The following is an 18210-nucleotide window of genomic DNA, read 5'->3' as shown; positions in this document are numbered from 1 at the left end:
TAAACGTATCCACACACAACTGTGCCAGAGCACCCACGTCCTGACCTGTAGCCCCCTGCTACTCCAGCCCTGGGCCCCATTCTACTGAGGTACCTCAGTACTGCCCCACAGCAGCTGCTGTTCCTGACTCCCTTCCTCCTACCATATAGCTCTACCAATGCACCTGCAACCCAGACCTGCATCCATAGTGAGAGCCCTTGTTGCTGCTCCACTCCTTTGCACATGCAGCTAAAATGTCCGTGATCTTTTCTGCAGCCAGAGTGCTGATTTGCTGTCAGTTGTCGCCCCAGGACTGACATTACTGCGCCTCTGGCTTCCACCTCTCATTGAGCCTCTGGCTCTGGGATTCTTTCCCCTGATGTATTGACTGGCTGCATTTTTTCCAGTGAAATCTCACTTTATTTCCTGCCCCTTTCTCTAACCTCTGCCTGTCCTCGCTGCTAGGCCAAGTCCATGAATGTTCTGCATCAGCACTGCCGACCTCTGTTAGTCACTCACTCTGTGTGTCACCCAGTTCCCTCTCCCTCAGCTCAGACTTTCTGACTGGCTGACTCTATTGCTGATGGCCTTCTCAGCTGTCATTCTGGAGCTCCTAGGGATTTCACTGGCCAAGCTAACAGTACCTTGCTGCAGCTCTCTCTTCCCTACAGCGTGTTGTGGGACTGGGGGAGAGGGTGAGCTCACGGAGTGTGAACTGACTTTCTGACCATGCTGAAATGTTAGTAGCATGGCAGCTGGAACAGCAGTTTCCTCCTGATGCTGTTTGGATTTCTGTATGGGAATCACCGGATTTTTCTAGTTAAGCACTCCAGCTCCCTGCCTGGTTTAGCCAGGACGTACAATTGGGATCTCATTTCCCTGATACTGTTTTTATCATCCTGGGTCTTGGTTTGAACAGGGGAATAGCCTGCAGGCTGCCGATCCCAACCCTCACTCTGCTTCTCGCTCCTCTGCCAGGAAGAGAAGATGCTGGAGAAGCTGGAGTTCGAGCGTCGCCTGGACATGGGGCAGAGGGAGCATGCTCAGCTTCTTCAGCAGAGCAGCAATCAGAAGGAGGAGATTCTGCAGACTGTGAAAAAGGTACATCAGCTGGGGACCAAGGCTCTGGCACCCAGCCTGTGGCTGAAGTTTGCATTTGATCAGGGCTGTCCATCTGTCCAGCTCTGGACAGACTTGACCATTGCCCACCTGTTCCCTTTCAGAACAGGCATTTCATGTATTGACGTGTGGGCCCCACCCATGCAGAAGGCCCCCCCCAGAGGCAGCACTGACAGGGTTCTCTCGGCTCTCTGTTATTTTTATTCCCAGTTTCTCCTCTCCTTTTGACTTTCCAGAGGGCCTTTCAGGGATTGCAGGGACAGTCCTGCACTGGCCCCTCACACTGGCCTAGGGGTGGCCTAGCATGTCTCTGCTCTCTCTAGTGTCTCTGGCTTTCATGTGATTCTGTTAGTGTCGGTGTAAGCTCTGGATTGGCTCCCTATCCACCCTCTTGGAACCTTTCAGCTTCTTGTAATAAAACACCATCCTCAGCAATTCTCATGGGCTGTGGGCACAGCCCAGCAGAGTTGTCACTTCTCTCTTCTGCTAGTTTCCCTTTTCCCCTTGCCACAGGAGCAGGTGAGGCTGGAGAAGGGTCTGACGAAGCATCAGCGCAACCTGGAAGGAGAGCACCTGAAGCTGCTGGAGCAGCTGAAGCAAATGGAGCAGGGCATTGCCAGCCGAATCCAGAAGCTGCTGAAGGAGAATCAGAGGTTGGCCTCCTCCCTGGACACCTTGCAGTCAGTTCTGCCCCTCTGCGCATTTATTTCTCTGTGTCCCATTTTGCGCTGACCTGCTGCTCATGACCTGTCCATTTCTCTGAGGTTTTTCCATAGTCAAACTCCCCAAGCAGCGCAGAAATGACTGAGCAGTGAGGGTGAATCCCTGTGGCGGGGCAGGGACGAGGCTGGAGAACAACCCCAAGGGAAACCCTCCGTGCTGTGAATCCTTGTTTGCAGGCACATTCTATCCCACAGCCTTCCTGGTACAGACTATGGGTAAAACTAGTCAACATGCCTAAGGCCATACATCCAAGATATCCTACTTTGTACAGGTATAAGCCCCTAGTGTGGAGAAAGATCTTCTACACTTTCCACGGTATGCATCCGATGAAGTGAGCTGTAGCTCACGAAAGCTTATGCTCAAATAAATTGGTTAGTCTCTAAGGTGCCACAAGTACTCCTTTTCTTTTTGCGAATACAGACTAACACGGCTGTTACTCTGAAACAGTTACACAGTGTCTCTGGGCCTTGTACCCAGAGAGCTGGCCTTGGGCTTAAGACACCGGACAGGGACCTGAGCTTTGGGTTCATTTCACAGCCCTGCTAGTCTCTGCTTCTTCTCTGGCTTTAGCAAAGTTTTTGGAGGTCCGACTGAATGACTACAATAGTCCTGTCGCCCAAGTCTGAACTCTGTGAAATCCATTAGGTGCGAATCAGCCACAGGCCGCTGTTATCACTGGGGCTGGCCACTGGAGGGCGGCATAATCACATGTGTTTAGCCTATGGGGGACAAACCTAAACTTTCAACCCAGAATTCCTGGTGCAATTAACTGTGAACAGAAGAGTTTGGGCCAGGGTGGAAGCTGCTGCATTCTGGGTGTCCCAGCTCCCACTGCCTGGCCTGAGTCTGCTTGGCACAGAGCTGCAGATGGATTGGTGCTGAGCTGAGCCCAGACCCTGCGGGGAGGGAAATGTCGCAGAGGCGCTGTACCCCAGGAACTGTGTGTCCTCTTGCTTTGCAGGAGAGGGGAACGCCAGCTAGTGTGTGTGGTGTATGGAGTTATATGATGAGGCTGCCAACAGCAAGGAAGACTGCCAAGCTCTTCCATGCTCCAAGGGGTAAATCCTCTGGCTAGCGCCTAGCCCAAGCCCTGGGAAAATAGGTACAAGGAAGGAATCCTGCTCCACCCCCACTCCCCCAGTCATGGGATTAGCCTCCCAGTGGCTCCCCCGGAGGGGCGAGGATGGGAAGATCTACCAGAGGCAGTGTCCCCCACCCCTTGCCTTTTCCATGCCTGTGCCCTGAGGAGTGGCGGGGGAGCTCACATAGCTCCTGCCCCCACATAGCAGAACTGCACCCTGGCTGCAGCTGACGGCTCCACCAGCACAGAGGCAGGGATAGTGGCCAAGCCAGTGGGCTGGTGGTAGCGGCATGTGGCTTGCTCAGGGACAACTCCACTCCCTGGGGAGAAGGGTGCCCTACTCTGCAGTAAAAACCTTCTGCTTTATTTTTCTAGGCAGAAACAAAGTTCAGAACTTCTGAAATCCCTGGAGAACGAGAGGTAAGTGCCCTGCCTAGGCTCCTCTGGGCAAGGGTGAGCGGCTGGGGTGGAGGAATGGACTCATTCACCTCTAGATTCACATCTGAATCCAGCTCAAGTCAGCAGGGATGGAAAGTTGTTTGCATCTGGCAGCCATTAGGTGGCCTGTGTACAATGAGTTTGCTGGGCCTCGGCCTGATTCCTGGTGAAGCAGGAGTCCACACCACAAGAACCAGATCCACAGTTGGCAATAATTGGCAGGCTCAGCAGAAAGTTCAGGGTCTAACCAGGCTGCGAACGTTGCTGAGGATAACCAGAATACCCACGGTTGTTACAGCTAACAGTATGGGAAGGGCGAGGAAACAGTGTCTCACTCTTTGGGATCAGGATGAGGCGTAATGTGAGGGCAGATTATCCCTTGTCTGCCTGCTGCAAGGTTCCTTACATCTCCCTCTGAAGCTTGTGCTTTGGGTGCTGTCAGAGACCTGACACCAAGCTAGATGGCCCCAGTCTGATACAGTCTGATTCCAGTGGGAAAATTGACCTCTCCTCTCCCCCACAAAGAGGAGGTCCGTGCAAGCTCCTGAAGCCCTAAAATGTGGGTCAGAGGCGTCTCCCTTCAGAGGACCCAGATACATCTGCTGGCTGTTGTAGGGCAGAGGGTTTCCGGGAAGGTGCCGCGCTGTTGGGTTGAGCACTTTGGGGCCATCGATCACCACCATCCTTGTTTATGCAGTGCCATTGATGTGCGTAGCAAGGCGGAGATACAGAGTCCTTGGCAATCTAGAGGCTGGGGGTGTGTATATGGGGGGACCCCAGAGAACAGGAAGCAAAAGGAAGGGCTCACGATTTAGGGAGAGGAATAGAGGTTTCATAGAAGTATTTTGTTTCACTTATTTCTTACTCCCTTGGGTTTTCCCAAGGGCAGACAGCCTGCTGGCAATGCCCTCTGGTTCGGCCCTGCTGTGAGCAACGTACGCACCCTCCCCAATGGACAGGCAGCGTCCTGCCTGCGGCTGAAGATTCCTGAGCCTCTGCAGGCCTCCTCCTGGCATCTGTTGCTCACACGGATGAGTGACCAGATGGAATCACTCAGCCATTCAAGTCTAGGGTGCAGCTTTGAGGAGGGTGGAGAGGACGTGGCTGGCTGGCAAGGGTGAAATGTGGCTCTGCTTCTTTCCTAGAATAAGGATGGACCAACTGATGGCAATAACGCAGGAGGAGACGGAGCAGCTACGCAGAAGGGAAGTGGCCTGTAAGTCCAAGGGAAGGGGGCTGTGGTAGTCATCTGGGGAGTGGAGGGGGGCTGAGAGGGCCATATCCTCTGGGGAGTGGAGGGGGGCTGAGAGGGCCATATCCTCTGGGGAGTGGAGGGGGGCTGAGAGGGCCATATCCTCTGGGGAGTGGAGGGGGGCTGAGAGGGCCATATCCTCTGGGGAGTGGAGGGGGGCTGAGAGGGCCATATCCTCTGGGGAGTGGAGGGGGGCTGAGAGGGCCATATCCTCTGGGGAGTGGAGGCGGGCTGAGAGGGCCATATCCTCTGGGGAGTGGAGGCGGGCTGAGAGGGCCATATCCTCTGGGGAGTGGAGGCGGGCTGAGAGGGCCATATCTTCTGGGGAGTGGAGGCGGGCTGAGAGGGCCATATCTTCTGGGGAGTGGAGGCGGGCTGAGAGGGCCATATCTTCTGGGGAGTGGAGGCGGGCTGAGAGGGCCATATACTCTGGGGAGTGGAGGGGGGCTGAGAGGGCCATATCCTCTGGGGGAATCGGGTTGGGGCTGTGAGGGCCATATTCTCTGGGGGATGGAGGGGGCTGAGAGGGCTGTATCATTGGGGGGAGGGCTGTGAGGGCCGTATTCTCTGGGGGATCGGGAGAGAGAAGGCAGGGAGGGCCATATCCTGGGAGTGGCTCCTGGCTACACATGACTCTTACTGCTATAGCTTGCCTGAAACAGTGGTGTGAGCAGGCGTGTAGCTAGCACTGGGTCCCTGGACGGCAGCTGATCCATTACCCTCCTGCACTGCACCACTAATCCCAAGGAAGACACATCCCTCTGGTCACTGCCATGGCCGGAGCAGTGAGAGATCTGGCAAGGGATCAATCCCCAGCACACACACAGCACTTCGTACTTTCAAATCAGCTATAACTGGCAACCAGCCGGGAGAATGAGGCAGCACTCAGACCTGCCTGCCTGTCGCGGGTAAATGCTGTGCCCTGTGGGGGCGGGGCGTGGGAGTGCTGCCTGGATCCCGCTGAGCCACCTTTGCTGTATGGGGTGGAAGAAACTGACTTTGAGGTGTGGAAAGCAGCCCAGTGTGTGCACTCGTCACACAGAGACACACGTCTCATGTATGCTGTTGGCATTTGCTGCTGGGATTAAAATGTGCGTGTGCAGGAGCAAGCGCGTGCACTGCTGCGACAGAGACATCTGTGCCGACGCTCTGTCTCAGTCAGTCTCCTGCCTCAGCCCCTATTTGTGGATACTTCAACCCTCGAAGCAGTGACTTAAACCTGCCTTAGTGGGATGGCAAAGTTTTCACCAATCTCTCTATTTCTCTTCAGCAGCTGCGTGGAGGCCCCAGGCTGCAGTGGGGAGATCAGACCTGCAGCCCAGTGAGACCACTAGTTAGTGACTCTGCTCCTGCAAGCAGCCACTGGGGAGCTGAAACTGGGGTGGTGCCCTGCAGAGGCTGAGAGCATGTCGTCTGTGCAGAGCAGACTCCGCAGGGCACGCTCCTGGCAGGCCTCTCATCGAGCCCTGATTAGTGGTTGCCCATTGGGAGGGTGCAGCTGGCTAGCTTTCCTCTCTGAACAGCTTTACATGGAAACAGGGATGGAATGAAAATTGGAGGGGGGACCCCAATATTAGCAAGTTCTTGTAGCTGAGTGGGGACCAGGAACGATGCTGGACACAGAGTTAACTTGCTTCTAGCACTAACGGCTCCTCTTTGTGTCTCCCAGCTGCCATGCAACAAATGCTGGCTGAGAGCTACAAGAACAAGCTCATCCACATGACCTCCGAATCTCGCCGGCAAGACCTTGTCAACCAGGCCTGCTCCAGGTATCTTGAGAGAGCAGTGTGACTGGTAGCAATGTTATAGAACCCCTTTCACACCAAAGGGCCCCAGCACAATTCTGAGACACACACACATAGGGATCTCTGCAGCCATTTCTGGAGCAGAGCACAACAGCTATTTAACAGCAAACAACAGCACTAAAGATTGAAGAACAGAAGGGCCACCAAGATAGAGCTCTTACGTTTAAACACAAGTAATACGAGTGTTACGAATGCTCTGGATTAGTAAGAACTGAAAGAACAGTGTAAACATGATTTATTTTATTTCTTACATTTCACTTGGTTTGGAGGGTGAAATGAAACCAGTCATTTCATTTTTGAGTCGTCACTTTCACTGCCATGCAGTCGCACACTGCTCTTTGGGGTCCTCCACGCTACCTGGAATCCATGGGGCGCTTTGGGGAGAGGAAAAGAATCAGAATGTTGGTTCTTGTCCCTTGAAAGCAGCCAGAACAGTTTTCTCATTGATCTTCAATCAATTGCACTTACAGCACAGTTCTGCTCTGAAAGTGACAGTACAAATGGCCCACTGGGACATCTTTGTACTTGAGATCTGAGACCATTTCCTCTGCAATCACTGAGGCAATGCACTTCATGGGACTATTTATACAAAGTCCTCTCTTGGAGCAGAGGCCACGCTTTACATCCAGGGAATATGATCCCCACGCTGTGCTGTTTTATGAGCTGTCGGGCATGGACGCTGAGTCACTCACAGCAGGTGCACCAGTAAGTTGTGCATCTGTTTTTGTTTCATTTATCGGCCAGGGTTGGTTGGTGGGAAGGAGTTTACACACCTGCCAAGAGCAGGTTAATGTCACAGTGTGAGAGCTCTGGCTGTCCATGCTCAGTAATAAACTCTCATGTTTTAGGAAGTCCCCATTCCTGGATTTCTCTGGGTTCATTTCCATGGCCAGCTTGTCCTCTTATTTGCATTGCAGTCTGAGACCCTGTAATAATCCCCTGGTGATGTATCTCTTGCAGCCTGGCAGAGATGGATCAGAAGTTCCAACAAATCCTGGCTTGGCAACAGCTAGATCAGAACAAGGCCACTAGTCAGATCCTGCGGGAGGTAGGCTTGTGATCAGGGAAGCTAAGTGCATGTTGTAATGGGGGTGGGGAACAGAGCTGGCATGACAAGCACATTGGCTATTCTAAAGCCTTGTTAAAACTAGTTAGTTGGGTGCAGAAATTTCTGGCAATCTGGATAATTGGCTGCAGTGGCTAAAGGGAAGCTATGTAATTACTTGTTTCAGAGTAGCAGCCGTGTTAGTCTGTATTCGCAAAAAGAAAAAGAGTACTTGTGGCACCTTAGAGACTAACCAATTTATTTGAGCATAAGCTTTCGTGAGCTACAGCTCACTTCATCGGAAAATGTTTGGCCTTAATTTCTCTGTGCCTCAGTTTACCATCTGTAAAATGGGGCAATTATGTTTTACTTCTTGGGATTGTGAGAAGGCACCCAGATTCTGCAAGGGTGAGCACCAGGGAAGTGTTTGTAAATCAGATCATTTCAGCGTAGTGAGGGTTGCTTGTGTGTTTGCATCCCCATGATTGGGCCTCGTTCCTGGGCTAAGCAGAATGTAATGTTTCATAGAGTGAAATGCAGAAAGCGGCCTTTGAAGCCCTTCAGGTGAAGAAGGATCTCTTGCACCGGCAGATCAGGAACCAGGTGAGTTGGCGCTGGCAGAACAGAAGCAACAAAAGATTCAGCTTGTTCATCTGAGTGATGAGACCGCTGCAAGGAAAGTTGCCGTGCTGCGTATGCAGCGCAGGGTCTGAGGAAAACCAAGCACCCTTCTGTTTCTGTAGGGCTGTGTAACACAAAGTGTCAGATTTGATTTAACAATACTTCTCTCCACCATGGAGGAATGGCAGTGAGGCCTAATAGATCCAAGGGAAATGCTGGAATCCCCATTACTTAAGTCATCTGAAACTTGACTGGCCAAAACATGTGAGAATGGGTTATAGAGAGCAATCCTGCACTGGCTTCTAGGGATGAGCCAGAGAGAGCCAGGCCTCTGCCATGTGACAGGCTGCATAGTGAGCGGGGCTGCTGTCTCCATAAGAATCCATTGCATCTCCATCCAGACCATTAGACTTGCACATTGCGGCATGAGCTCATTATTATTTGTTTCTGTTGCCAACCTGCTGTTTGATCTCCATTTTGTTAAAGATGAAGCATGTTACTGGGGGTGGGTAGTGGAGACAGTTCTGGGGAGCACGGCCCCGGGATGCCCCTCTGGTTAAATGACAGAGAGGACCTGGCCAGTTTCTCAGCGGAGTGCTCCAGGCTTTCCCTCATCTGACCCTAGGAAAGGAGCTCGGTGTAGGAGGTGGGGAGGAGAAGTTGAATGGCTTTGCTTTGCTATAATGAGCTAAACAGGGCCAGTCTTTGCAACTCGTGGGAAGCCCACAGGCTGCTTGCACATATATATGGACCTCATCAGCGATCAGATCACACAAATGTGCTTTTTGCTTGAACTTGTACCTTCCGTGCAAGGTTCCGTTGCTGGAGTTCACCAGCAACAAGAACCTTGCGGATGGTCGGTTTGCTTATCTTTGGTCTACAGTCCTAGGGTGTCTTGGGGACATGTCTGGCCTTCAGGTCTCACTGCTGGGCACCTCTCTATTAAACGCTTCGCTCCTGGGCCTCCACTTCCCCTGCATTCCATTGGCATGCTGTGCACCTAATGGAGTGTTAGGATGCCTTCGGAGCAGTCAGCTGCATGCCAAGGGTGTTCTTCTTGAATGGTCGTGGGACGTATAGCAGCAGATAAAATAATGGTTCAGGTACAAGCCTGGGCTACAGGCTATCTGGGATCTGTTCTTGGCTTTGCTACTTATTTGTTGTGGGATTGTGGACAAGTCACTTTGCCTTTCTGTGCCTCAGTTTCCCCATCAGTAGTATCTGTTATTTGTATTGTAGTAGCACCTAGAAGCCAAGTGTTGTGTGCACTGTACAAACACCTGCGGAGCTTACAATCTAAGGAGCTGCATTAACACAGAGTTAATGTGTCCTTAATTTCCAGGCTGGCTGGGAGGCTTGAATGAACCAACTGACTGCAAAGCACTTCCAGGCCATAGGCTAGAAGGTGCTTAGAGACAGGCACATAAAATGCCTTCTGTTGTTGGGGGGCGGAACACAGCTAGTTAGCATCAGGCAAGAGACTAAGCACGAGCAGCTGGCAGCGCAGTCATGCAGGCAGTGCAAGTTAGCTTGTGGGTTGTTTACTTGGCCCTGGAGAATTGACAGAATGAAGGGAGACAACAGGCTTTCCAAAGCACAGTCCAGCCCCCTGTCTCCCCGAGGGCAGCTGTGCAGTTTTGCCAGCGCGAAGGCAGCTAAATAAAAGTCATTTCAAATGTCAGTAAAAACTGTTTCATCTTCTGTTTAGATTAAGTTAATAGAAACAGAGTTATTGCAGCTGACACAGCTGGAGTTAAAGAGGCAAGAACTGGACACAGAGACACTGCAGGTATGTAGGGCTCTGGGACTGCCCCCTCTTCTACTCTCTACCTTCACTCTGGGGGTCTCAAAAGCTCTGCTCACTTCCTGTGCTCTTTGCAGTTTCTAGGCAGTTTCATGCTTAGTCAGAAGGGGATGTTCCCCAAATTCCCCCTCTCCTGCTGCTTTCTGCAAACATTGCTGCTGCTCCTGAAGATCTTGAGTAATTTTCAGTTTGAAAACTTGGCACAAGCAGGCTCATTGGGCAGGGAAGGAGCTTCTCCTAGCACACATCTGCCAAGCATCTCATGTTTTCTTGCATTGTTTTGTTTTAATTTTAATTTGTTTAAGTATCTGCCAAAAATGACCCACACCTCCCTCGTCTTCCTTTCTAAGCCATGTCTCCAAGGCCATGACAGCATCCCCTCTGCCCAGCCAGCCTTCCATCTCAAGGGGAGTTTTCATCCAGCTGTAGAGGGAGCTCAAGTTGGGTTAAAGCAGCTTAGCTTTAGTTTTCTTTCATGTGCCTTTGCAGGAATTGTCTTCCTATGTGAATTATCCCATAGGATTTGCCAGTTCAGGTCACCGGTCCAGTAAGTCTGGTATCTGTAGCCAGTAGCTGATGTGTCAAAGGAATATAGTTTGCTTAGTACACTCAGCAGCCATGTAATACTGTAAGTGGTGGGGTGGGGTTGGGAGTTCCTTCCTGACCCCGGAACTGATCAGTTGACACCCTGAAGCATGAGATTCGATTGCCACCTAATCAGCAAGTGTGACTGTAAATACTTTTAGTCATAAAACACTCCAGTAACTGACCTCTAGTGGCAGGGAACCCTCCATGCTCATTATACCTGGGGGAAGCAAGCCAGTCGCAATTCCCTCTCTTCCAGAAGGCTGCCAAATAGCTCAGAGTAGATTGTTAAGAGCTGGGCATGTCCCTGTGCACCCTGATACACAGCCCAAGGATCATGGCGCAGCTAGTCGCAAAGCAGCGGCTACAAGGGGAAAGAGTGGGAAGTCCTGTGGTCAAGTGAATGAGATGGGGCTGGAGTGTAGGCAAACTATGGCAGAACCAGGGATGGTGGTAAAGTGTCAGAGACTGTGTCTTGACCCTAATCTGTCAGCTACTCTTAGCACCGACCGCTTAGAAACTAGAACTGAGCCGCATTCCCCCGGTAACCCATTAGCCAGCGTGGTTATAAACAAGCCCATAGCACAGTAGTCTCATGCATTGTCTTGAACCCTTAATGCAGGATCAATGCCCAAAATGGGGTGCAGCAGGAACGCACCTGAAGCCCAACTGTTGCACTAGATATGCATCAAGTGGAGCAGACTGCAGCTGCCACCTTCTTTAGTACCAAAGTGCCGCCTGCAGAGATGCCAGGTCCCATCATACAGTGACTGGCCTGAGCACCCTTCCAGCTGCTGCGAGCTACAGCCTGTACAGGCCACAACCAGCCAGGGTAGTTGGAGAGCAACACTGGAGAGCTCTGTGGTTGCACTCCAGCCACATGTGCTCCAAGGGGCTAAACCCCCTGAATTGGTACTGTGGGTGAATGTTCTCCCCTGGTAGCAGCTTGATCTTGGGCCTCCGTGAAGTGGGTGCACTGGGCATGCCTAGGGGCTGTGGGGAACCTAAGAGAAGGCCTGAATAACTGGCCAAGGAGAGCTGGCCATGTGGGGAGAGGAGCACCAGGCTGGATTCGCCATGTGAGAGCTAAGCTGCTGCTTCTGAGCCGTGCATCAATGGCTAAAGCCTCCAGAAATATTACTTACCCTGTCCTGAGAAAATGGGGAGAGAGTCAAGCCACTTAGAGTGGGACAGCCTGGGGGGGGGGGGATCGGAGCAGATTGCTCACAGAGGTATGTTTCCAGCAGAGCTTTCCAGGTGGCTTTCTCCAGGGTAGTTGTCTTATGACCTTCAGGGAAGCTGATCTGTTCTGTGCTTCAAACCAGCTCTTTCTTGCTCACAGAATCCTGGATCTGTGTTTCTGTGGAAATGAAAGAAATCAACAATTACAAACAAACGTGAACACAACAGTTCTGTGTTGAGGGAAATATCTTCTCCAAATGAGATCAGCACAAGACAGAGGGGTTGTGTGGCTGGTGTCCCATGCCTAGTACCTCCCTTTGGGACAGAGAGGAAGTCAGCGGGTATTTCACAGTCTCCTGCTGCACCACTCACAGTTAGGAGGCTCTTGTCATTAAATCCTCTGCTGAGACATAACCCCCTCAAGAGTTACGCAAGAGCAGAGATCAGAACCCACTGTTCCTGTCACAGGAAATTTCCGCCAGCAATGTGTCTGAGCCCTGTCAAGGCTATGCTCGATGAGAGCTTCTCTCTTCTGCCCGGGCCTCTTCTGGGGGGTTGGCTCCAAATAACGTCGCTGGCACCTTGGTCCCAGCCATCTAAAATGTCCAGCTCCAGTGTTCTGTTGGTTTCACCGTACTCTACGTTCCTCCACACTAACAAAGAGCTATGTGGGATAAACCTCTGCAGCTGCACCCCTGTCGTGGCCAGCGAGAGGCGCTGTGATTGGAATGTCCAAGGGGTATTCCAGCTGTTCCGCTGTTGTCACTGTACTTGATAGCGATGGTTTACAATGATGGCTGCACCTCCACAGCATCCTCCCCTTCCCCACAGCCACAAGCTCCGGGCAGCATACAACAGAACGAAGATCAAATCCAAGCCCCATGGCGTACAGCTCCATCGAACCAAACAAGCCCCCTGCCATGGGGCCTGATTCTATCTGATACTCATGAGATCTCAAGGCGTCCACCCATCTCCAAGGCCATGGAGATGCTGTTGCCTAGGCCTGTCCCCACCCATCTGGGTACCTGCAGGCTTGCAGAGCTCAGCCTCTGTGGCCTTGTTGCAGATAAGGAAGGGGAATACGGATGTTCCTATTGCTATAGATTGAGGCAGAGTCTCCAGCTGGAGTGTGCGGGTGGGTTATGGGTGGAGGGCTGCCTCAGTGAGTCTGGTCACTCTGCACAGCATGTGGCAGGACTGGGGTAATGGACAAGTTCAGGGCGTTATGTTGAGAACACGGGAACTGCCATTACTGGGTCTAATGCGCATGTCAGCGACCCCAGGGACCCAGCAGAAATCTCCCTGAGAGCGGGATTGGGCGTCTGCTCAACTTTGCTGAGGTTCAGTTGGACACGGCTCAAAAACTTGGGTTGAGTATTTGAGCAAAATAAATGCTCTGCCCACTGGAGGTTGTAGGGTGTGGCTGAGGGACAAAGCTCTGCAGCTGCACCCCTGCCATAGCCTCCATGTGGTGTGGAGACAGGGCTGCCTCTGCTTCTGTTGCAGGAGATGATCACAGAGCAACGCCAAGCCCTGAGCTACATGCTGCAACAGCTGCTCAAGGAGAAGAAGCAAAGGGAAGAGGAACTGCAACAAATCCTGGTATGTGGTGGGACTTGTTAATGACTCTGCGTAGATCAGGAGCAGCAGGCAGTGCCATGTGGAGGGTAACCATGGGTGCTCTTGGCCATGGGGAGAAAAGGGGACCGAGATGAGGGACATGATATTCTGTGCTCGTAGGGCCCGTTAGTGTCAATGGGAGCCTTGCCAGTGACTTTGGAGGGCTTTGGATCAGGATCATAGTGTCCTTGGACCAGTGTGGGTACTGTTTGGCAGAGGTCAGCATGCATCCTCCCTCCCTGCCAGAGCAATGGCAGCCATTGCAGTGGTTGTTTCAAGGGGAGAGGTAGGGAAGGAGGGGAGCAGGACACAGAGACCCTTTGCAGTATCCATGGTCTGCCGATGTGCTTCATCTTCTTGAGCCATAGCACTGGCAGCCCCTTAGCAGTTTGGTCCCAGCGCATGGGACAAGGGTGCCTGGAGGGTGGGGACAGAGAGAGATGGAGAATCCTGGGGGTGAGCAAGAGGAGGGATGTGGGAATCAAAGCAGAGTCAGCCCCAGGAGGCCGTTAAGGTCTGACTGTGCCCAGCCCTGGCTCTCCATGGCAATGTGAGCTACCATCGGTGTCTCTGAGCTTGCTCCATGCTGACGGTGCTGTTGGCTTCCCCTTTGGGTCTGTAATTCAAACTCCCCTAAAGCCCGGATTCTAATTCACCTTCTTTTTCTTGCAGCTCGAGATGGAGGCGAAAAGTGAAACGAAGCAAGAGAACTACTGGCTGATCCAGTATCAGCGCCTGCTGAACCAGAAACCTCTCTCACTGAAACTCCAGGTCATTGAGGGGTATTGTTGGGATTGCAGTAGTGCTGGGGCCATGGTACTAGGCGCTGCCCCAAATCTAAGCTGGTAACAAGCACTTTCCATTGCCCTGCCCACGTGCTCAGCTGGAGCTAGGGCTGGAGAGCAGTTCCATTAGCAATGTCACCACAGAGGCTGAAACGCTGCTAGATCTGCTCCCCTCTGATCCCCTTGTGCGGTGCATTGCTAGACCTCCCTGCCCTGCGCAGGGTTATGGCTGCTCAGCATCTCCACAGAAATCCCAGTGCAGCTGTCAGGAGGAGATGCTCTTCCCTTTGAGCCTGCAGTGAGCCAGTAGCTCAGCATGGCATTGGGGGGCGCTGGGCTGCCAGAGGTATGGGCCTCACCCTGAATTTTTAGCTCCTGGTGATGATTACACTGATAGCCATTTTAAGAACAGGACTTTTGGTCTTAGCCAAACTCCAACTCAGGCAGCTGCACTCAGCTTCCCCAAATCCCCCTGCAATTTCAGTTGAATGCAGGAGTCTTTTCACTTCCTGCCCATAACTTTTGCCCTGTGTCATGCACTGTTACATAACTGCTGGAGTGGTGCAGAGGTGGCTGATTTCAGCAATAGTTGAATTGATCCCTGTTGGCTTGCATATCGACTGGTGTTTGTAAAGCACTTTGGGAGGGCAGGTACCTGCCAGAATGGGAACTGTCAAACCCTTGGTTTTATTCTTCCAGAAATGGAACATTTGGGTCGTGGCAGGCAAACTAGAAAGGTGCAAACGCTGCTCAGGTGCATTGGGTGCTTCCAGGGATGCAGCATCTCTTGGGGAGCAGCCATACCTGTGAGGAAGGCTTCTAACCAGCTACTGCCTAGAGCAGGGGTTCAGCCTAGAGAGCCGGTTTGGGAGCAGTGCCTGTTCCTCTGATGTGGCTTTGGAATGGGGTCTGATCCTGACCCGGGGGCTGAACCCTGCACACTTCCTGGCTGGGGGATGGCTGGGACTTGCCTTGTCTTTTGCAGGAGGAGGGCTTGGAGAGGCAGCTGATAAACCTGCTAATTGAGCTGTCAGCTGAACAGTACGTACCAATCTTTGCCCATCATCGGCTGTCACTGGAAATGCTCAGCACCATGACCCTCAGCGACCTGGCAAAGGTACGATGGCAAATGCCCCTGCAATGCCACTCCCTGCCTCTGCCCTGCACTCCAGGAGCTGATCCTGCCATGGCCCTGGGCCTGAGCAGCCTGGGGAAGCCCTGTTGGGTTTTGTGTGTACTGCTGTGGGGGCGGGGAAGTGGGGACAGGGGACTGGATGGAGTGCCTCATGCAGCCCCATGAGCCAGATCCAGTTGGGTGCTTTTCCAAGGGCCTGTTCCCCGACACAGGGAGCCTTACCAAACGGCTGCTGCTGCTCAGAAGCCACTCCCTGCAGCGTCTCCTGGGAAGGAATCTGTACAGCTGGCTTGGTACCTTCATCCTCCCCTGAGTGCTCTCCAGGCCTTTTGCTGGCCCATGCCAAGAAACGCTTTGGTTCTGGCTCCAGGCCTAGTGGAGACACAGGAAGGCATCACCTGCTTCCCAAGGCATTGCGGCATGAAGCCAACGAGCTTTGCCCAGGCCATGTATCCTGTTCTCAGTCCTGGCCTCTCAGAGCTAACTGGCTTCTCCTTGTGCTGCAGATTGGAATAACAGAAACTGGCCTGCAGCGTGCGATCCTCAGGCGAGCCCAGGAGATCCTGGCTGTGGCTAAAACAATCCCAGGTACCACCAACTTATTCCTCTGCCTCATTGCTGGATGTCGGCGTTCTGTAAGAGTCCTGGTCCCCTTCAGCCCAGAGCAGCCTCCTAGCCCTCTGGGCTGAAGGTCTGCAGCTCCGTGCAGGCACTGGACAGCCCAAGAGGGGAGGGGGAGATGTGCAGGGCTGAGTGGGAGCCGGAGAAGAGGCAGGCCAGGGAGGAGCTGCAGAGCTGGTTGTTTAGAGAAGGGAGTGCTGCAGCCTCCCACCAGTCAGATGGCAGGGCTCTGTGCTGTGCTGCTTGGCGTGGGGGCTGGTATTAAGGGGAGGCTAGTGCTGGCACTCATGCTTTCTCCTGCTGACTGCAGAGCTGCTGACGAGCACTGAGACCAAGGGCCCTGCAGCCCCAGAGCCGAGCACCCCCCGTGAAGAAATCCTCCCTTCTGCACCCCAGCTGGAGCTGGACGAGAGGAAGTCTGAGTGCGTGGTCTGCATGGAGCAGGAGGTGAGTTCCTGGAGCCGGGGAAGGGACTGTTGACTGGAATGCCGCAGCTGGGCAGCAGTGTACAGCAGGGAGCTCCCAGAGGCTGACCTACTGGCTGGGATCAGCGTCCTAGCCCGGGGCAGGGCCCTCTCATCTCTCCCTTTATGGAGTCTGACACGACACCCACCTCCCGCCTCAACAGCTGGCTGCTGTAGGGAGCTGCTTCTGATCCTTGGCACTTGCCAGGAGCCCAGTGTGTCCTCATCACGTCTGTGAGCACAGCCCTGGGCTGCCAAGCAGACTGCCGGGAAGAGCAGTGAGTGGAGATGCTGGCCCTGCTCGCCTTGGCTTCCTTCCAAGCGGTGCTCACAAGCAGGAGACGGGGGAGTAGGATCAGTCTGCCTGAGCTCTCTGCTTTGGAAGCCCTGCTTTGCTCAGTGTATTCAGGAACATAGGAGAGTGAAAGCTGGGCCCGACACTGGATCTACTTCAATAGGAACATGCGGTGCTTAGAGGAAGGGACCAAAGATCAGGACACCTGGATTCTAGTCCCAGCTCTGCCATGGACTCAGTGGGTGAGCTTGGGCAATTCACAGCCCCGCTCTGTGCCTCAATTTCCCCTCTGTAAAAGGGGAATGACACTGCTCTTCTACCTGGAGGGTGCTGTGAGGCCTAGCAGGTGACTGTGTGTGCCAGCCTTTCTGCTGTGCGGTGGACGGGGCAGGAGCAGTATGACCCCATCTCTGCTCCTCCTCCTTCCTGCAGGCCCAGATGATCTTCCTGAACTGTGGCCACGTGTGCTGCTGCCGGACGTGCTGCGAGGCCCTGCGCACCTGCCCCCTCTGCCGCACAGACATCGTGCAGCGCATCCGCATCTTCCGCAGCAGCTAGCCCGGGAGCAGCTGCTGAGCGCTTGGGGCTGCAGGCTCGCTGCCCAAGGCTCCTCAGAGGTCTGGGTGGGTGTCAAATCTACTTATGCCCATGCCGCAGTGTATCAACCGCCCCTCCCACTGTGATGTGTACACTTTGCACTGGCTCAGAGCCTGGGAGGCTGCTTTGGGGGGGACTGGAATGTGCAGTCCCCTCATGTCCTGGGGGGTAACTCTGGGGTTGAATGTTCTCGTACGATCTTGTAGGCATGTCTAGCAACACCCCTCTTCCCCCCACAGTAACCCCTGCAGTCGCCCCCTGTGCTATGCAGATGGAAGCGGACTCTGCTGAGTGACTCATGGGTTGTCTCAAGTCCCCCTGAGTGTTGGTAGATTTCTGCCTCCCTTGCCTTTGCATGGCCCTCTCTGTCTGTGTGCTCCCAAGTCTCCTGGGGGGGCTGAAGCCTATCCCCAGCCTGTCTAATATATTTATTTGCCTTCATCAACGTGATCTCACTACACTGTTTCCTCTGAGCCAGAGGAGACTGGCTCAGTCAATAGCTTCCTTTTGTGCTCTGAGTAGCTCCCTTTCGGCATGGACCTGGGCACCTAGGAGACCAGAGCTACTCCATGGGGTGCTGTTGCTGGGAAAGGACAAGCATTTGGCAGCAAGCGTGTGATTCTCTGGGAACCCTGCCAGGCCCTCACACCCAGACTGCTCCAAGCCCTCACCGTCCTGCACCATGCACCAGAGAGATCTGACCCTTAGCAGCTGACCATGCTGGGAGAACCATGATTGCCCTCCACACACACACACTCTTTAACCCAGCTCCCATTGCAGGGGGAGGGCCCATGGGTCTGGCAAGGAGCTGTTTGTCAAGTTGGATCTGCTAGCTAGACATAGAGGGGGCTGGTTCTGAATGTAAGTGGCTGCTCCAGTCTTGGCATCTTGGACTGCAGGCTGATAGCGCAAGTCAAGCATGGTCCGGGACGGCCCACTCCTGTCACTGGGTTTGGGGAGGGACAAACCAAGTGGCATCCATCAGTGATGTGACTGGAGAACTTGCAGCTGACCCTGCAGGATGGGGCTCACAGGTGGTCTGCTGGGGCCATTTGTCCA

At 53.4% G+C, this 18210-nt stretch overlaps 1 protein-coding gene across 15 annotated transcripts in view; it reads left to right on the top strand.

Moving 5' to 3' along the window:
* LRSAM1 (leucine rich repeat and sterile alpha motif containing 1) overlaps nucleotides 1-17592 on the top strand; it is a 59211-nt gene extending 41619 nt beyond the window's left edge. For 7 of the 15 annotated variants that reach the window (XM_043530644.1, XM_043530645.1, XM_043530651.1 and 4 more), the window contains 14 exons: nucleotides 958-1080; nucleotides 1612-1751; nucleotides 3278-3322; nucleotides 4486-4556; nucleotides 6262-6361; nucleotides 7358-7445; nucleotides 7971-8045; nucleotides 9772-9852; nucleotides 13096-13236; nucleotides 13927-14025; nucleotides 15025-15156; nucleotides 15681-15762; nucleotides 16106-16242; nucleotides 16987-17592. In XM_043530644.1, the coding sequence (XP_043386579.1) occupies nucleotides 958-1080; nucleotides 1612-1751; nucleotides 3278-3322; nucleotides 4486-4556; nucleotides 6262-6361; nucleotides 7358-7445; nucleotides 7971-8045; nucleotides 9772-9852; nucleotides 13096-13236; nucleotides 13927-14025; nucleotides 15025-15156; nucleotides 15681-15762; nucleotides 16106-16242; nucleotides 16987-17112 (1440 nt within the window). In that variant the 3' untranslated portion in view covers nucleotides 17113-17592. The remainder of the gene's footprint in view (nucleotides 1-957; nucleotides 1081-1611; nucleotides 1752-3277; nucleotides 3323-4485; nucleotides 4557-6261; nucleotides 6362-7357; nucleotides 7446-7970; nucleotides 8046-9771; nucleotides 9853-13095; nucleotides 13237-13926; nucleotides 14026-15024; nucleotides 15157-15680; nucleotides 15763-16105; nucleotides 16243-16986) is intronic. The other 8 variants (XM_037880059.2, XM_037880060.2, XM_043530653.1 and 5 more) reach the window with 2 other exon arrangements.
* The last annotated feature ends 618 nt before the right edge of the window (nucleotides 17593-18210 follow it).

Source organism: Chelonia mydas, chromosome 16 (genome assembly GCF_015237465.2).
Source record: "Chelonia mydas isolate rCheMyd1 chromosome 16, rCheMyd1.pri.v2, whole genome shotgun sequence".
Classification (NCBI taxonomy): Eukaryota; Metazoa; Chordata; order Testudines; family Cheloniidae; genus Chelonia; species Chelonia mydas.
Note: the sequence above shows the minus strand (reverse complement) of the source record. Positions and strands in the feature narration are given on the sequence as shown.